The 18,292-nt window shown below is 44.8% G+C and overlaps 1 protein-coding gene across 1 annotated transcript in view; it reads left to right on the top strand.

Annotated features, from left to right (window-relative positions):
- Window positions 1–18,292, top strand: part of PAPPA (pappalysin 1) — a 257,383-nt gene that overhangs the window by 79,440 nt on the left and 159,651 nt on the right. The window contains exon 7 of the mRNA XM_032634984.1: window positions 5,487–5,985. Within this exon, the coding sequence (XP_032490875.1) occupies window positions 5,487–5,985 (499 nt within the window). The remainder of the gene's footprint in view (window positions 1–5,486; window positions 5,986–18,292) is intronic.

Raw genomic sequence — 18,292 nt, 5'->3', positions numbered from 1 at the left:
ACTTACGTGTCCTTGTGTTTTAAAGTTTCTCAGTTTTAATCCCCAATGTGGTAACGTCTGATAGATATAATGTACATAAACGAAAGCTCCTCAATAATGGGGTAAGAACTTAAATGGGTCTGGAGTATGAAAAGGAAGGTGTGGGTGAGGGAGAGGTTGGACTGGGGTGATATGTGTAATGTCCGGATGAGGATGGGTTTGGATTATTCTGAGGGCAGTGAGGAGATGCCACGTGCCTTGGCAGGTGCCTGGAATATGGTGAGGTGTGCTTGTTAGAAAGATCGTCTGGGCTGCTCTGTGGCGAAGAGATCGGGGGGAGGAGTGGATGGGGGAAAGGGCGCATCCAGGTGGCTGTTTCAGGAATCCAGCAGATGGATGGCGGTGGCCTGGATGAGGTCAATGGCGGTGATACTGGAGAAGAATCAATGGAATTGAGAGAGATTTGGGAGGAAGAAGTAGCAAGACTATAGCCTGAGACTTTTCTGGCTAAAATCATCTTGGTTTGTTCTACCACTTGAACGAAAGAAATAATTTCCTGGTATCTCCCCACACCTCCATCCAACCAAGCTGTCAATTGGTTAGGTCTGTTCCTGGTTCACCCCTCACCCTCTTCAAGCATGATATGCAGAGTGGAGTCCCACTGAAGTGCTGAGTGCCCCCTGTACCCTGAGCTGACCGAGGCCTCCAAGGAAACCCAGCAGCCCCGGGTTTTCCTTCAGGATATGCAAATTTAGTACAGGCAGGCCAGGAAGAGGCTCTGTTCTTTTTTTAGAGCGTCCTATTACAGGCTGTGTGATCCATTTGGCTCAGACCCTTTTAATATTCTTAAAGAAATAAACTTTTCCGTGAGCCAAACTCTGCAATTTATTTCTCAACTCATTTTCATCCTATTTATCTTTGCGTGTTTAAGTTTTTGGACTTCCCAAACTAACATAAAACTCCCCAGTCTGAGCGATGCCAGAGTATCTTTGGGGTTGGGGAAAGAGCATGGGTGTGGGGGGGGCTGATGAGGATGGGATTTTGGTCTGAGTCTGGCCATCAGTGTGCTCTGTGCCCTTGAGTGAGTCACTTTGCTTCTCTGAAGATAGCATCTTATCCGTAGAACAAACGTCCTTTCCAGCTGTGATATTTTATTATCCGTAGAACAAACGTCCTTTCCAGCTGTGATATTTTAACTCCATATTAACAGGATAGAAAATTCTTCATTTAACAGATATTTACTGCACATTCAGTATGTTCCATTAACTCCATTTCATGAACTTCAGGTAAATATAATCACAGAGATTCTTGCCTTTGGCCACAGAACATGGTTGTACCAAGAAGAAACCTATTTTCCCTTCTCTTGAGCAAAAACTATATTTCATAGATGAATATTTTCTGAGGTATTCAATACCATGATACGCTTGTAGCTCAGGAATTAGATAGCTAGATCTGATCGACTCAAATTTCAGTGAAGATCATTTATGCAAGCCTATAATACATTGCAACTCCTGGGTTTTCCATGAGAGATTTAACACATGCCACTGGCTGTTTTCATTCTTACTTGTGTGAATATTTTCCCCATTTTTCTGCCCAGAATATTTCAGTGTGCTAAAGTATTCATCTAGAAAAAACCTGACACCAAGTTGTTACATTTGTGTCAACAGCTGCAGTGTATATACACAAAGATATGTAATAGATGTCTGTATAGATCATCATAAATGTAAATTTAAATCAGCATAGGTATGTATAAATATATCTCACATCACATATGGCCTCATCTCTAGCGGACAGCTTATATGAACATGTAACTCTTCATTTTGTCAGCATATATACAAAAAGATGTGTATTGGAAATGAAGTAACAGTTCCTTTGTACTTTTCTTCCTTCCCCCTTCCTTTCTTCCTTTCTTCCCTCATCCCTTCCTCTCCTCTCCTCTCCTCTCCTCTCCTCTCCTCTCCTCTCCTCCCCTCCCCTCCCCCTCCCCTCCCCCCTCCCCTCCCCTCCCCCCTCCCCTCCCCTTCCCCCCTCCCCTCCCCTTCCCCCCTCCCCTCCCCTTCCCCCCTCCCCTCCCTTCCCCCCTCCCCTCCCCTCCCCCCCTCCCCTCCCCTCCCCTCCCCCTCCCCTCCCTCCCCCCTCCCCTCCCTCCCCCTCCCTCCCCCCTCCCCTCCCTCCCCTCCCTCTCCCTCCCCTCCCTCCCTCTCCCTCCCCTCCCTCCCCTCCCTCCCCTCCCTCCCCTCCCCTTCCCTTTCCTTTACTTTTCTCAACCCTTCTCCCAGATTTATCACCACACATCCAATTAGTTTCCCAGCTGCATCTATTTTTCTTCCGTAGGGACACTGATTTGTCCTCATCTCTGATGTTCCCTTTGTACAAGCAGCAGTTGTGTATTATCTGAAGTAGTACAGCAGTTTCTTAACTGTTTTCACTGGACTAGAAGCTCCATGAGGGCAGAGACCATGTCTGCAAAACCTGTTTTTCCAGTGACTATAGCCTAACACTGGACACAGACCAGACAGTCAACAATTATTCCCTGGATGGATGGATGGAGAGTATCTGTGACTCCAAACATTGGTTTTTCTGAAAGACAGCTTTCATTTGCTTGCTTCAAATTCTTCAGTAGCTCCCAAGCTCTCTCAGCATAAAGTTCAGTTTCCTTAAAGTGATGTACAAGACCGTTCATAATCTGGGTTCGGCTTTGTATGCCAGCCTTACCACCACTTACTGCTTTCCCATTGCACTCAGAACCACAGTCATCTTATTGCACATTCTCTCTCAACTGTTCTCTTTGCTTGGAATATCTCCTTTTCCCAAGCTTTCCCTTGTTAATTCTTCCTTATGTTTCAAAACAGAGCTAATGTACTTGTGAATATGTTCCTCTGTTAAATATCTCATCCCACTTGAGTATTATAGCACCCCTGTCGGGTAGGCATCATTAGAGTAGGTGATACTGTGAGAAACTGTATAGTTGATATTTTAACCCATCTTTCATTCCTTCAAGGCTTGGCATGATCCCTGGACCAACAGTATCCCATAGTATCCTACTCCCCACCAAGGAATTACTTAACCATCTCAGGCTCTGTTTCCTCTACCGTAAAATGAGTTTCATAAGACCAAGGTCATAGACTTATGGCCAGGATGAAAAGAGCTGAGGCATGTAACGTGCCTGGCACAGTGCCCAGCACACAGAGAATGGTCAGTGCATGAAGACTGGTATTATTTAAAGGGATTGCTGCTTTTTTGATGGCTTGGACTCAGTGCCCCTTGAGGCTCTTTTGTACATCTAAAAGTTGGTCTCTGATAGCACACACTTTGCACATATTTCTAGTCCCGTTTACTTACTTGAGCATAACGACCAAGCTCACTTTCTTGTCCCTTGGAAAGCACTTGGTCCCTCTGTTGATTAACAATGAACCAGGGATGAAAGCGTGAGCCAGACAGATTTGTCATCTTTGCTCTCCTGTGGCTCCCACCACTGACAGTCATTTTCTCTGAGGAAGGGAGAAAGATTGCTCCATTACTTGCCAGTTCCAGGAGAGCCCATGGTGGAGGGCGGGGGGTGTTCACCTGGCACCTGCCGTGGCACAGCAGGCTCCAGTACTCCATGGAGACTTCACTTTCTTTTGTAGCTCCATATTTGAACAAGATAGAAGATTCTTCACTTAACAAATATTTATTGAATGTCCACTGTGTTCACTATTTATGTGCCAGGCCCTGTATTAAAGACTGAATATGGTATTGAGTGAAACAGAGCTACAAAACAGAGACACAAATGACAACTATCTTATAGGATTTTGATAAGAATCAGATAAATAAATTAATGGCTAGGGAATGTGCTCTGTATGTATTCAAACGCTGCCCTCAATAAAGCTTTTTGAATGAATAAGTGATACAGGAGTACCAACAACCCAGAGTCAAAAGAATCAGGAACTCTTTGGGTGGAGAATCGATAAGAAGAAAGGCTTCAGCCTAGGTAGGGAGTCTTGTTTGTGCCTTTGACTTAAACAACCGGTCTCTTCTATCCAGCATTTGTTGCAAGTAATAAATGAACCTGGCCAAGGAGAGGTGGAGGGAATCTTGTAGTTACATCCATCTCTTCTTGTTCTGATGTGTTATATCTAAAAAGTCTTTTGAATTTTCCTTGTTCTCCACCCCCCAGCCCCCTTGCTCCCATGTCTTTTTCTCTTCTCTTTTCCATCTCCACTGGACATCTTCTCTCTTCTCCCTTGGCTGGGCAGAGGCAAGGAGATTGGAGGCATTTACAGCTTTCACTGGAATGGCTTTTCCACCCAAAATGGCTTTCTAGTTTTCATACTGTGGTGATTCCTATTATGCTGTAACATTATCAAAACCTTTTCGGACAAAGATTGATTTTTCTCCCTTCTGCTTTAGAAATGTCCAGCATCTCCACCCCCCATCAACCACTGATGCTAAAGAATGTGGCTGATAGCACAACCTGAGAGCCTTCATCCTACCCTCACCAGCTGATGTGTATCTCTTGCTAGACACCCTTAAATAAATTAGAGCCAATCACTGCATTGAGTCCTGATTACTTTTCTCAGCAGTGCAAAGGAGAGCTCTCTGAGGGTCTAGGACTAATGATCTCAGCAGAGAAAAATTCAGAAGTCGCTGCAGGCTGAGATCAGTGGGGATGAGGCATCGTCTCTCTGGGGAAAGAGTAGAAGAATCTCTCCTTCCTTCTCCCCCCTCCTAACCATCCCTCCCCTTCCTGAGTCAGACTGGACAGAGCTCAGAGAAGCTCAGTGGTATGGAATGACCTCATGTGGAGAAGGGGAGGAAAAGAGATAAGATGGCTCCAGGGCTGTCTTCCAGCTCTGTCATTCATGGTTCTAGACAGTTTCCTCCCAGAATACTCAGCCCAAGGGGCAGAAGCTATCGTTACTTACCTCCTCTTCACTGGAGGTTTCTGGCCCTTCTGTCATTCCAAGCAGGTTGTACCAAAGGCAGTGCCACAGGGATGCTAGTTTATTTTAGTGGCTCTTCCATTCAGTCTGGAGAACAACGAGGAACTTCAGGACGAGACAAAACTAGGCTCTAATGCTGACTGTTACACTTCAAGCTGTGAGACTCTGGTTAGTTCACTCCACATTTCTGAGCCTTAGTTGCCTCATCTCAGAAATGAGATCTTGCAAGAATTAAACAGGTTCAGAGGACATAGTGAATGTTCAGCAAATGTGTGTTCCTTCTTTCTTTCCATCTGAGGCAGAAGAGCCTACAAGTAATAAATGAGGCGGGACAGTTTGGGCACCGACACAATCATAAGACACTTACTTGAATGTAGTTTTGACCAGATGTCTGGTGATCTGTCCAGATCTGTATTGCAGGTGTGGGGATGAGCTGGGTGCTGTGCACACAGCAGATTCACCAAGACACTGAGAATCTTCCCTTTCTTTTTACCCTCTCTGTGAGTTCTAGTCAGGCCAGTGTCACCAGAGGTCTGCAGGAAACTCTGAGGACGAACTCATCCCCTCATCTCTTGTCCACAGGTCATCCAGATGTTGAACAACCCTGTAAGTCCAGTGTCCGCACCTGGAGCCCAAATTCAGCTGTCAACCCACACACAGTCCCTCCAGCCTGCCCTGAGCCACAAGGCTGCTACCTTGAACTGGAATTCCACTACCCCTTGGTCCCTGAGTCTTTGACCATCTGGGTGACCTTTGTCTCCACTGACTGGGACTCCAGTGGGGCTGTCAATGACATCAAACTCTTGACTATCAGTGGGAAGAACATCTCCCTGGGCCCTCAGAACGTCTTCTGTGATGTCCCACTGACCATCAAACTCCGGGATGTGAACGAGAAGGTGTTTGGCATCCAGATCTACACGTTGGATGAGCACTTGGAGATAGATGCGGCCATGTTGACCTCTGTTGCAGACACCCCACTCTGCCTGGAGTGTAAGCCCTTGCAGTACAAGGTGGTCCGGGATCCTCCTCTCCAGGTGGACGTGGCCTCCACCCTACACTTCAATAGAAGATTCACAGACATGTAAGTGCACTCTCTGGATCAAGTGGGTGGGCTGTAGAGGGATGTAAGGAGGGTCAGAGAGGCCTGCACTGGAAGGAGCTTCATCACAGCCAGACTCACTTCTAGGGATTTGTAACCTGGTGTTGGCTGTAGAATTGTCTTAACAAGGCAGAGTTGATATGGTGGGAAGAACAGTGGACAAAGAACCAGGAGTCCTGAATCTTGGTGGCAGCCGTAACATGTAAACTCTAAGCCTCTCTGACCTCTCTGCAGCGTAGTTTTCCCAACAGTAAAATGAAGGAGGCTGGATGAGAGCAGCAATGAGAAAGTCGTGTATTACTAATGAAAGTACAAGAACCGAAGTTTGCTAATGATTTCCCTCTTATATTAAATTGAAGAGTATTCATGCATTGTGATTGCTTTTCCAGTGGGTGAGAAGGGGGTGAAGTTATAGCAGGTTGGCTGGGAATTGGGCATGTTCCTGGATATTTGCATAAGATTGTTGCTGGAAGGTGAACATAACCAGTAAGAGTCCTTGTTTTCCAGTGTGGAAGAGAGGGTCATACCCACTGGATCCTTAGGAGCCTTTGCAGCTCTAGGTCTCCATGATTCGTTTCGGGTACTCATTGCTTTGATGTGAGATACTGTTTGTCCTTAATGTTCCTTTCTCAGTCCACCTCTCTATCACCTCTTCCTCAGATATCCTGAGGATTTATGTTTTATGAGAGGGGCTGCCTTACTTTGAAGCCATTAGTGCTTTTCCCATATGCCAGACAATGGGCTAAGGTCTTTGCATCTCTTACTTATTTCATCCTCCCCACAACCACAGCCCTAGTCTCCTTCTCATTTTACAAAGAAGGAAACTGTAGCTTAGAGATAGGAAGTCACTTGTCCAAGATCACATACTTAGGAAGTGGTGAGATCAGGATTGGAATTCATCCTGACTCCTAAGCCAGTGCACTTAACCACTGTTCAATTAAAGACGTGATTCCAATTTCTGCTTTCATCTAACAAATGAGAGAGCCTTAGCTACATCTAATTTGGGTACCAAGAGTCTATGAAGTCAACCACCAAACATTGGTTGAACCTCTTCTATGTACAAGTGACATGGCTGGGGAACACTTTGAGTATTGAAAAGAACAATAGCTCAAGAGTCAGACACCTTGTGTCTAGCCCCAGCCAGTCCGCTTACTAATGTTAGCTAAATCAGTCCATCTCTCTGAGCTTTGATTTCCTCTTCCGTGTGATGAAAATGTTGAAGTCAACGGTTTCTGTGGGCCTTTTGTGGCACTTTCTTTGGTTCTAAGATGATACAAGACACAATCTCCGCTCTGTCTACTTGAAAATATTTGCTAAGCCAAATATTATTAATAGAAACCAAGTTCTGGAGGAAACTTTTAATCTTTCTAAAAGACAGAACCGCTTTCAAACACTTTACCAGCACTTCCTGTTACAATGCTGGTAATTAACGTGCACATCACAAGCAAAGCCTTACCCATTCATTGACTCAGAGATGGAGAACACCTGTGTAAGAACTCGGGGGAGCACTTGGTTTGTGTTTGAGAACGTGCTTAGAAGATCGTCTTGCCTTGAAAATATTCTATAACCCTGTCTCTTTCATCTCGTCACTTGTCTAGAATGGTAAAGTTCTATAAATATGCATCCACTTAACATTTCTGTATAAAACAATGAGGTGAAGGAAGAATAGATGTCTTAAAACCTCAGCTTAAACCCAGCTTTTCTTTTTCAGCCTTGAGTTGTGAGCCTGTGAGCGCTGACACAGGTTGATAAGTGTGGAATTGTGGAAATTCAACTGAAGAAGGAAAAGCACCCTGAGTTCTGTTCTCAGCTAAGTCACCAAATTGCTGTGCATTCTTAGGCTAGTCACTCTTTCTGGTGCTCAGAGGCCTTCAGTCCATAAGGAGGAAGTTGTACTAGACTAGTGGTTCTCAAAGTCAGTTGCACGCTACAAAAATTGGGGGCATTTTAAAATCACCTCCAGCTCACTTGCATCCCCGCCTCCTTCCTCCTCCTGGTCCTGCCCCAGGTATTGATCTAATTGGTAAGGAAGATAAGGCCTAACCATTAGGACTTTAAAATCTCACTGGATGATTCCAACATGCAGCCAAGTTTAAGAATCACTGCACTAAATCAGGCTCTCACAGTGTGGCCCCGTACTGGCAGCATCTGAGAATTTAGAAAAGCCATGTTCTTAGGTCCCAGCCCAGACAACTGAATCAGAAACTCTGAGTACAGGACCTTTCCAGATGATTCTGATGGTGGTTGAAGTTTAATGGTTACTGCTCTAAATGATCTCTAAGGCCCAGGAATCTCCAAGGTCTCTTTACTCATACGAGTGACTACTCATTCAATTTACAAGTTTGTATTGAGAACATTCTGTGTGCCAGAGTCTGTGCTGAGAGCTGTAGATTCAGGGATGACTCAGCCCTTGCCACTTTCCTGTAGACACTCACACTTTAGTGCTGAAGACCTTAACCACTTGGTAAAAATGCCAATTCCTATGCCAGTTTGCTTCCAAAACCACCACTATTCAGGTCTACGTTGTGTACCACTTGTTCTTTCATTCTCAACAAATGTTTCTTTGGTTGCCACTGTGTTGCAGGCACAAGGTCTAGACTGAGGCCTTCATTGACCTTCCTCTTTGTCTTTCTTGAGTCCCAAGGAATTTATTGGAGACCTGGGCTGGGCCAGGCTCCACTTCCTGACTTGAAAGTTCTCTGAGACTCTGAAAAAATAAAATATCATTCCAAGTCAACCTATCATTTCAGCTCCTTTATCTCTTGGTAAATCGAGTTCTAAACTCCAACACAAATACCTCTTTGTGTGTGTGTGTATGTGTCTGTGTGTCTGTGTGTCTGTGTGTGTGTGTGTGTGTGTGTGTGTATTTTACTGCTCTCACATTTTTTCCATATCAAATAAATTGGCTCTTAGACAAGTTCTATATAAAGACTGTTTTGGAGAAAAAGAGGAGAGAAAAAAAAAAATGCTTTCTTTTTCTTCCCTGACTCAACCCATTACATGATTCCCTTTGACCTTTGTCTTCATTTTTTCTCTCAACAAAAATATTTATTCTTTCTGTTATCTATACTGGAGATAGTTTCCCAAGGTATGACATTGATGAAGGGAGAGGCTTCTGTGCTTACCCAATGGATGCTTCTCGTAGACTGATTGCTTTTGGCCAGTACAAGGGAAAAATGGGGACTGTCTCCCTTAAGTGGAAGCCTCTGCACTGAGTGAGGACTGACACTGACAGAGGAAAACGGAACCAGTGCTGACCCTGCTTCTAACTCACTGTGTGACATGAAGACACATTGCATCACCTTTTGGGGCTTTATTTTTTCTATCTGTAAAATGAGGGGACAACATATGAAGCTTTTCTCTGTGGATAGGAGTTGTTCTTAGGTGACTTTTTTTTTGGTAGTAAAAGGGACTCAGCAGAGATTGTTTTTCTCTGAATCAGTACCCAGCATGGACCTCACCAGTTCTGGATGGCCTAGTGAAAGGTGTAGTTTGTGAATAATTATGATAACGATAATAATAACAATACCAATAACCACTTATTGAACACTGACTCTGTTTTAAGTGCCTGACACATATTTCTGAGGCAGCTGAAGCTCAGAAGAGTGACCTATCCAACCTAATACAGCTGGTAGTGGCAGAGCCAGGTTTAAAACCCAGGTCTAATTCCAAATTCCACCTTCTCAACCACAATACCATACCACCTCCTGCTCTAATAATGCAAAGGCAGAATTTTAGAGCTCAGACATGCATCCAAGCTGGCTACAGTTCAAGATACAGGAGGTAGGAGGCAGGATTACAGCTCACAGGCCACCGACCCACAGTCCCTTCCTGAGATCCACTCTTGGAAGTCTGGCATCATGAAGTACACGGCCAGGTCTTTCTGTGTCTGGCTGGGAAGAAGGAGCAAGGATGCTTCTGTTTCTAAACTTGACCGCCAAGTGCTTCTGCACTGGGCACCATGCTACTTGAGTCTGTATAGAATCTCCAGATTTCTCTAAGAAGTAAAGACTCTGGATAAAACTAAGCCCTTTTTTTTTGGCTTAGAGGAAGTGGGATATAAAGCAAACCAGGAACAGTGAATAGCAGCTAACTGTCAGTATTCATCTGTTCGTCTATCCATCGTTGACTCATTCAGCAAATATTTACTGGACGTCTGTTACACACTATGCACCATGTTAGGACGTGATGGTACAGTGGTGCCAGGACAGGCATGGAGTCTGCCCACGTGGTGTGCCCACTCTTTGGGAAGAGAGGGGGTTAGGAAAGCAGTAGCACTGCAGTATAGTAAATGCCCTGATGGAGAAAACAGAAACAGAAAGTCAGTGGTTTCTAACCGAAACTTGGAAGAATTGAGCTGTAATTGAGGAATATAATCTCCTTGAGGACTGGATTTTTGCTGGTTTATCTGCTGGTGCAGTCCCAGTGCCTAGAACAATTCCAGGCACAAAGTCGGCACTCAGTAAATATTTTTGAATGGCTCTTGAGTAAAGAATGAGAAGGAGTTTAGCAGTTGAAGGGAAATGGAGAAGCTGTCATTTACTAAGTACCTACTATGTGTCAAATGCTTAACTAAGGGCTTTATTTAAGTAATCTCATTTGACTTAATCTGTACAACGACTGCAGCGTAGGTGCTCCTATCACCAAATTACAGATAAGAACCTGAAACTCAGAGATTACACAGCTATCAAGCTGTGTAACTATAACTGGGGTTTGCACATAGATCCATCAGCTCCGAAGCTAGTGCTCTTATCCATTCTCTAGTTGAACAACTGTGTTTGTGTTGCCTACTTTGTTTGTGCCTCTCTGTTCTTAGAATCGTTGATTTAGAGCTAGAAATATTCTTAGAAGTCATCTCTCCCAACGAACTTCTTGGTGTGTCCCAGTTAACTAATCTATTGATTCTTCTTTCACATTCAGACCTGTTAAGCTGCCAACATAATCTCTGTTTCACCTCACCTCCTCAGTATTCTCAATATAAGTCTTGGGGTAAATGAATAAACATAAAGGAAGGACACATTCACATGATCCGGGTGGAAATTGTTGCGGATATGAGTCCACATTTTACAGATCAAACCTCAAATCTCTTCCTCTGGATTCCACGTACTCAGAAACCCCTATCAGTCAGCTCAGAAACTTTCTAGTTCGCTCATCCGTTCATTTTCTCAGTGAATATTTTTTGATTTCCACCGTGAACCCGAGTACTTTCAAGGCACTAGCGACGCAGTAGTGAACAGAGCAGAGAAGATCCTTGCTCTCATTGATCCCCGTGATGTAGTTGGAAGAGACGAACCAGAAAACACTACATAACATCTCAACTGGGTAGGATTTAGTAATTTTAGATAGGTGGTCAGGAAAGGCCTCTGTGAGGAGGTGACATTTGAACAGAGACTGGCAGAGTCCCCTAGTGACTCATAATAGAGGCTGGGTGACCTGCCATCATTGAGATCCTAGCCTGTTGGGAACACAGATGTCTTATAACGTGATCCTTGCCTGGTTCAGATTCTTAAATACAAAATTTAGCAGGCTCATTCGTCAGAGTCAAGGGTCCATGAATGCCTGTCAGGTAAATGAGTGAAGAGTGAGTCAGCGGTAGAACCTCTCAGAAAAAGGGTCTCTTGCTTCCACATCTTAGCCGTAGTGTTGACACATGATGCCATAGTAAGCCTCAGAGGGTTGGGAAAGGTTAGACCAAATCGGGGTCAGCTGAAGCACAGGTGGCTCCTCCGTGCTGTTTCTGTTGGCTCTCAAGGTGAGTCGCCATTTCATTTTTTGTCTCAGCCACATTTCTTTCCTGGCTCTTTCTGTATGTCACCTCGTCATGCATTCTTTGTTCTTGTATGTATTCATTTTTTTCATTCATTCATCAACCAAATAGTGAAAATCTAATTTAATCATATTCAGTGATACTTTCTTTATTTCACAGGTATTTACTAGGTGTTTACTGTTCTGTGCCGTGCTCTATGCTGGAACTAGAGATCCCTAGTCTCATGAGCACACAGTTTAAAGGGGGAAACGGGCAAAGAAATCAGGTGATTATACTGCAGCATGAGAAGTGTATGGTGTGAAGGTCACAAGAAGGGTATATAAAACACAAGAAGGGCATCTAACCCAGCTTGAGACGGTTGAGGAAGGTTTCTTGGAAGAAGTCATGTCTAAGCTGAGACCTGAAGGATGAATAAAAGTTGATCATGGAAGAAGTTTGCCATAGGATGGATGGTTGAAACCCAGTGGATGCTTAGCGAAAATTGATAAATGAATGAATGCATACACGAAAGAGCAAATGAAAGAATGAATGAACCAACCTACTCTGCTTCATGGCAGAAGAACATGTTCGGTCTCAGATCGAATGTAGAAATGTAGCAATCTGAGCTATCTGTCCACTTTGGTCCCTAAATCTACTTCATCCCTTTTAACTGCTATAGAACATTCCACAGTAGGAATGTGCTGCAGGTTATTTAGGTGTATCCGTGGTCATGACTACCCAACGAGATGGAAGTGCTTTGTCTTTGCCCATTTGGTAGGTAAAACATGGCTTCTCATGGGTGTTCCTGTGCTTGTGCATCATGGATGAGCAGCTTTTCAAATATCGACTGGCTGTTTGCATCCCCTCTTCCGTGACTTGTCTATTAATATCTTTAAGTGGTGTCTGGTTGTTAAGCTTTTCACACCTCAGTTTTCCCATCTGCTAAATCGGGATTTTAACGTCAGCCCTCCTGCATATCCATCAGTGTTACTGGAATCTAGGGTAGAACGGGTAGTCAAGAGGGAGCTAGCATTTATGAAGAAGTTACTCTTAGTAATCATCTATTCATTGATATATTTCTCAAACGTTCCTTGGATGGGAACCATGCCACATTCTGAAGATACAGTGGGTACCAAAAACCAACCCAGTTTCTGACCTCAGTGGAGTGTGAATTTAATCACTGTGTTAACCACCATCACTTATGCAGGTAGCACTTACTACTAGCTGCACTAGCATCCCTACTGCTGATAATTACCATGTAGTAAATACTTCATATATGCTCAGTATTTTTATAAGCCTACCAATGAGGTGTAGTTATCAGTATGCTTTATTTTTAGATGGGGAAGGTCAGACTCAAAAAGGTAAAGTCGTTCATTTAAGGTCCCACAGTTAATAGATGCTCGAGTCAAGTTTTACATCTCCCTGCCTGACGCCAAAGGGCATGCCTGGCAAACTATAGAGCATAATCATTGCTATGACAGGAAAAGGACAAGGTGGCATCTTGATGGATGGAGAAAGTAGATGTTAAAACGAGCTTTTCTTGTTTCCAGGAAGCAACAGAATAAACACACAGAAGAGAACTTTTTTTTTTTTTTCATTTAGGTTTTGAATATTTAAGTAGATGAGGAAGAGGTGTGGCACAGCGTGGGCATGGTCAGACCAGCATGGTTTCCAGGAACCTGTTGTGGAAATGCACGCTCCAGGCTGGACCCCTCTCTGAGCAGGGCCTTTCCCCACACCTTTCCAACATGGCCTTGCCTGCGTTCTGATGTCCATCAGGACAGATGAGCAGCATCAGGATTGATAGCTGTTTCTCCAAGTCCAGAACAAATTCTTCTGTTCCTAGCCCAGGCCAGCAGTGTACATGGTCAGCACAATCTTCCTCCATTTTTGGAAGCCGGGCATCACCCACCTACAACTCCCTCTCGTCAGTCTTAGGCCAAGTACCTCTCAGAATGAAATACAGGTTCTGGGAACATTAGGGTAAACAAAAGGGTTTAGCAGAATCCACAGATCTCTGGGGTCAGCAGTAGCCGTAGAAGTGCTGACTGTCTCCAGGTACCTTCACGATTTTGAAAGTGTGAAGGGCCCCTGGTTGGTGCTAACACTACTGAGATCACTTATCTAAATTTCTGTGGATCAGTGTGATGCATTCCTGGACCATTATAGTGTCTCTTCTACAGATATGAATTAAGACTCACAGAAGTTAAGTGATGGACCCAAGCCTCTGTTGATAAATTTGTTCATTCATTTGTTCAGTCTTTTAAGCATAAGTGCCTTCTGCGTGTCAGTCTCCATGCTGGCACTGTAATTGTGAATCTTATCACTGGATAGGAGGGCTGGTCTGAATAATAGCCCAAATAAAAATATAATTACAACCTGAAGATTTATTATTATGTGAGGTTATGGTAGAGCATAATTCCGCCTCAAATTAAGGGGGGATATACAGAAGACGAGACTGGAGTTGTAAGCAGGGGCCCTATTGTGAAGGGAGTTTCTGTTATGGAGTTTGGATATGTTCATTGGGAAGCAGAGGACTAAACCAATCAGATCTGTGTTTCTATGAAATTGCTCTTGGTGCTCTGTAAAGAGGGGATTGAGGAAGAGTGGGAAAGTCCATTTAGAGGTTATTGCTAAAGTACAAGCCAGAGATCATGATCATCTGCAGGAGAAGTGGATGAATTGGGGGAATGTTTGAAAAGTAGAACCAACAGGACTTGGAGATGTATTGGATGCAAGGGTTCTGAGAAGGAGCTGTCCAGTGACTCCCGGGTTTCTGGTGTGAGTATCTGGAATGAGGGAAATGTTATTTCCTGAAATGGAGGAATAGATTGTAATTTAGTGTTTTGTTAGTGGGTGGGGTAGATCAAGAGCTCCTTTGGAACACAATGAGTTAGTGAAGTCGGGTTGCAGCGGGTGTCCTGCTGTCACCTGCTTCTTTGTTCCTTTGCCTCTCTCCCTGTGGGTAGGAAGGATGGACTGGACTTGGTTGTATGGGCACCAGTTCCTGATTTTTAAGAAAACAAGTAAATGAATGGGAACGAGAAGGAAAATAACAGCCGTCAGAGTAATTACAGATGTGGGAATAATGGAGGAATTTATCTCACACTGGGCATTGGCAAGAGGAGTGGACAAAATCCATTCAGTCTGTGCTCAGAGATGATGAGAATCCTCAGGACAGAACATAGTGGGTTTGTGTTGTATCTGCTAAAGCAGGAACCTCAGACATTACTTAGGAGATGCTGGATTTGGGGTCAGCAGATCTGATTCTCAGGCCAGCACACAGCTGTCTTGCTGCGTGACCCTGAGCAGATTCCTTCAATGCTTTGAACCTCAGCTCCTGTCCCTGGAAGAAAGTGGGTGATGATTCCTAGCCATACAGTCTCACAAAGGGTGTCCTGAAAAACTAATGAGCTAATGGACTTGCAAGAACATGATGCAATGTGGGGGAACTATAAAGATGTAAATGTTCATGATTCTTCCTATTGTTTGGTTTTCATTAGGCTTGTTCTTGGCCAGGCCAGAGAGTATGTGTGAAAGACAAACACACAGACATGCACAGACACACTCATGAAACAGTTTCCCGTTCAACTCTACACAGAGTTCAGTGCTGGATTAGAAGAAAGAAAAGACCATTGCACTTTAATCTCTGTAACTGAGCTAAAGAAAAAGAGAGAAAACCCATCAAAGTGCTGGCCCTGGAATCAGGAGACATGGCTTCAAGTACCGATCTCCTGAGATTTTGCTATATTACTGGGTCATGATTCCCCATCTGTGGGCCCAAGTCCCCCTTCTATAAAATGAAGGCCTAGGTAGATGACTCTGAAAGTCATTTCCAGCTCTGACATTCCATTCAGACCCTCCTGGAGTTCTTACCTGCCCCGAGTATGTCTAATTCAGTAAGAGTAGAGGGACCAGGCTACATGTCCCGTGCGAGCTCAGAGACTGGCCGTCTGTAAAGAAAGCCTTCCAGGTGCACTGGGGCCCTCAGAGCTCCTTCTTGACCTACTGTCTCTCTCTCTTAGGGCTTACCGATTGTTTCCATTTGGGACAATTTCAGAATGTACTGGTGTATTTTTCCTGTTCAGCGGCATTTTGACTTGACAGTGAGATACCAGAGATGGGAACTAGGTAACATTTGTCATATTATCTTCAGCTTCTTTGGAAGGACAGGCATGAAGTAGATGGTCAATAAACAGGTCAATAAAGGCATGAATGAATGAATGAGTAAACGCTTTGGCAGATCAATAAGTGGTCAGAAATTTGTGGTAATACAGATGATAGCTGGTGTATTGGAGGTCTTCCTTTAAACGTCTGAAATGGATGCGTTACCAGAGGGGCAAAAGGATCAAAGAAAATCTTATCGCATGGTCTCTTCTCCTCTTGGGGCCGCAGTCCCCCTAAAGGGAAGGGATGGGGCCAGACAATGTCAGTCAGTCTACCATCCACCCCACAGGCATTTATTTAGTACTGTCTTTGTAATGGGCCCCGTGCTGGGCAATGGAGAGAGATAAACGGGGCAATGAAGAGCAGTCCCAACCCTCTGGGAGCTTCATCTAATTCATATGAGAAGGGGACACCTAAGTGGTAACAAAAGTGAGAAAGAAAAAAAAAAAAAAAGTGAGAAAGGTGTTATGATAAGAGAGGCACAAGGGCTAGGAAATCCTCACTCAGCTAAAAGGTCAGTGAGATCCTCCTGGGAAAGGTGGCATCTACACTAAGGCTGGACCATTTAGCCAGGGAAGGGAGGGGGGACTGTTTGCTCATGGTGGCTGAGGGGTCAGTTTTGAGGAGGAGAGTTTGAGCAAAGAGGCCAGAGGGGTTGAGAGGAGGCCAGCAACGTTGGTTCTAGAATGCCATGCTGACGGGTCTGGGCTTCATCCCGAGGGTGGTGAGGGGCTGTTAGGGGTAAGAGAGAATCCTGATCAGGTTAGGTTTTAGGACAGCTCTTTGGCTGTGTGGCTATCTGGGCAAATGTAGGGATAGAGGCACAGAATGTAAATGATGAGGGAGGTAAGACAATGTTGCCAGCACTGAAGTAGAAGATGGCCCTGGTCTAGGGTAGTCAAGGTGGGAATGGAGAGAACTGGATGGGGCTGAGCAGTATTGATGGGATGGATGTACCCCACGACTGGTCAGAGGGAGGACGGAAGTGAGTGGGTCCTAGAAGTGCCTATGTTGTTGGCGTCACTGAAACGCATAATGTGGAGATAGAGGGATGTTTGGTTTGGGATGAGAGGAGGACGAGTTCAAAGCTGTCTTCCCATTATCAGTCTGCGAATTGGTGGGGGCAGACAGCTACAGCTTGCTTTGAGCCATATCATTTCTGTGTACAGATTCAGGAGCAGGTGAGGCGAGCTTGTGCATGTGCAGGTGTGTGTGTGCATGCGTGCATGACTCGTGTGTGTGTGTGTGTGTGTGTGTGTGTGTGTGTGTGTGTGTGTCTTGGGGGGTGGGCAGACAAGACCTGTGAGACCACCTGTTTTCATCATGCATTGATTCTCGAAGTGTTGTCCAGTGTTCTCAAAGGTCCCCTGTGGGGGTCGTGGGGTTAATCTTCCGCCACACTAATACCTATAACGTTACGAGGCATGGGCTTTGTTTTCTACCCAGGATTAATCATTCACTCATGGGCTTTAATACAAGCCAGACACCACCTCACTGTGCCTCACGCAAAGCAATGCCAGTGCCCCCTTCCATTTTAATGCTGCTTTCACGTTCTTGTTGTCAGAGTGGGAAGTAGGTTTTTTGCCTGAGCTCCAATATCCTATAAACTGAAACGTTTGAATTCTTCCATCCAACGATGTTAGTCACAAAATGCCAGGAAAGCTGGACTCTGCCATTAACGTTCTACATGACTTGCGGCAACTTATTCCCTCCTTCTCTGGGCTCTAGCATCCATCCCACAGTGAGACGCTGAGCAAACCAATATCCAAAGCCTGATTTCTACATTTTTTGTGTTTCCTTCTTGAGCTAAGGTCGTTGTATACAAACTCAGTCCCCAAAAGTTTTCAGCAGAGAGAATTCCGAGGTGCTCACACCTCCTCCTGTCTAGGAATTAGACTCAAAACCTCTCAGGCCGGGAAGGAACATTGAAGCACTGACACTACAGATGAGAGAATTGAGCCCAGAGAGGGGAGGCCACTTCCTCAGTCACACAGCCCTTTGATGCCAGAAGAGGGAATTGAACCTAGGTCTCCTGATACCCAATCTAGGTGCGCCTTCCCCCAACATCGCGGAGTGCTGGAGTTTGGCCAGACCTTGGGATTCAGCTTTGAGCTCAGCTCTCTCTGATCATGAAGAAGTCTCCGTTGGCTGCTCAGGGTGAAATCATAGCGCGCTGACATTAGTAACGTCATGGCAGCTGGTGCTGGTGAGGGGGGTGGTATAGGAAATGAGAGAACGCATTTGGCCAAACTCCGGGTCCACGTGACCCTCCAAGAGCCCTCATTTCAAAACAAACTCAGTCTTTTAAGTTCAAGTTCTCCCCTCTCGTCAGAAACGTGACTTCCTGCTTCTAAGAAGCCAGGCTTACAAAAGGGC

Source organism: Phocoena sinus, chromosome 6 (assembly GCF_008692025.1).
Source record: "Phocoena sinus isolate mPhoSin1 chromosome 6, mPhoSin1.pri, whole genome shotgun sequence".
Taxonomy (NCBI): Eukaryota; Metazoa; Chordata; class Mammalia; order Artiodactyla; family Phocoenidae; genus Phocoena; species Phocoena sinus.
The sequence above is the reverse complement of the archived record's forward strand: the minus strand, read 5'-3'. Positions and strand labels throughout refer to the sequence as shown.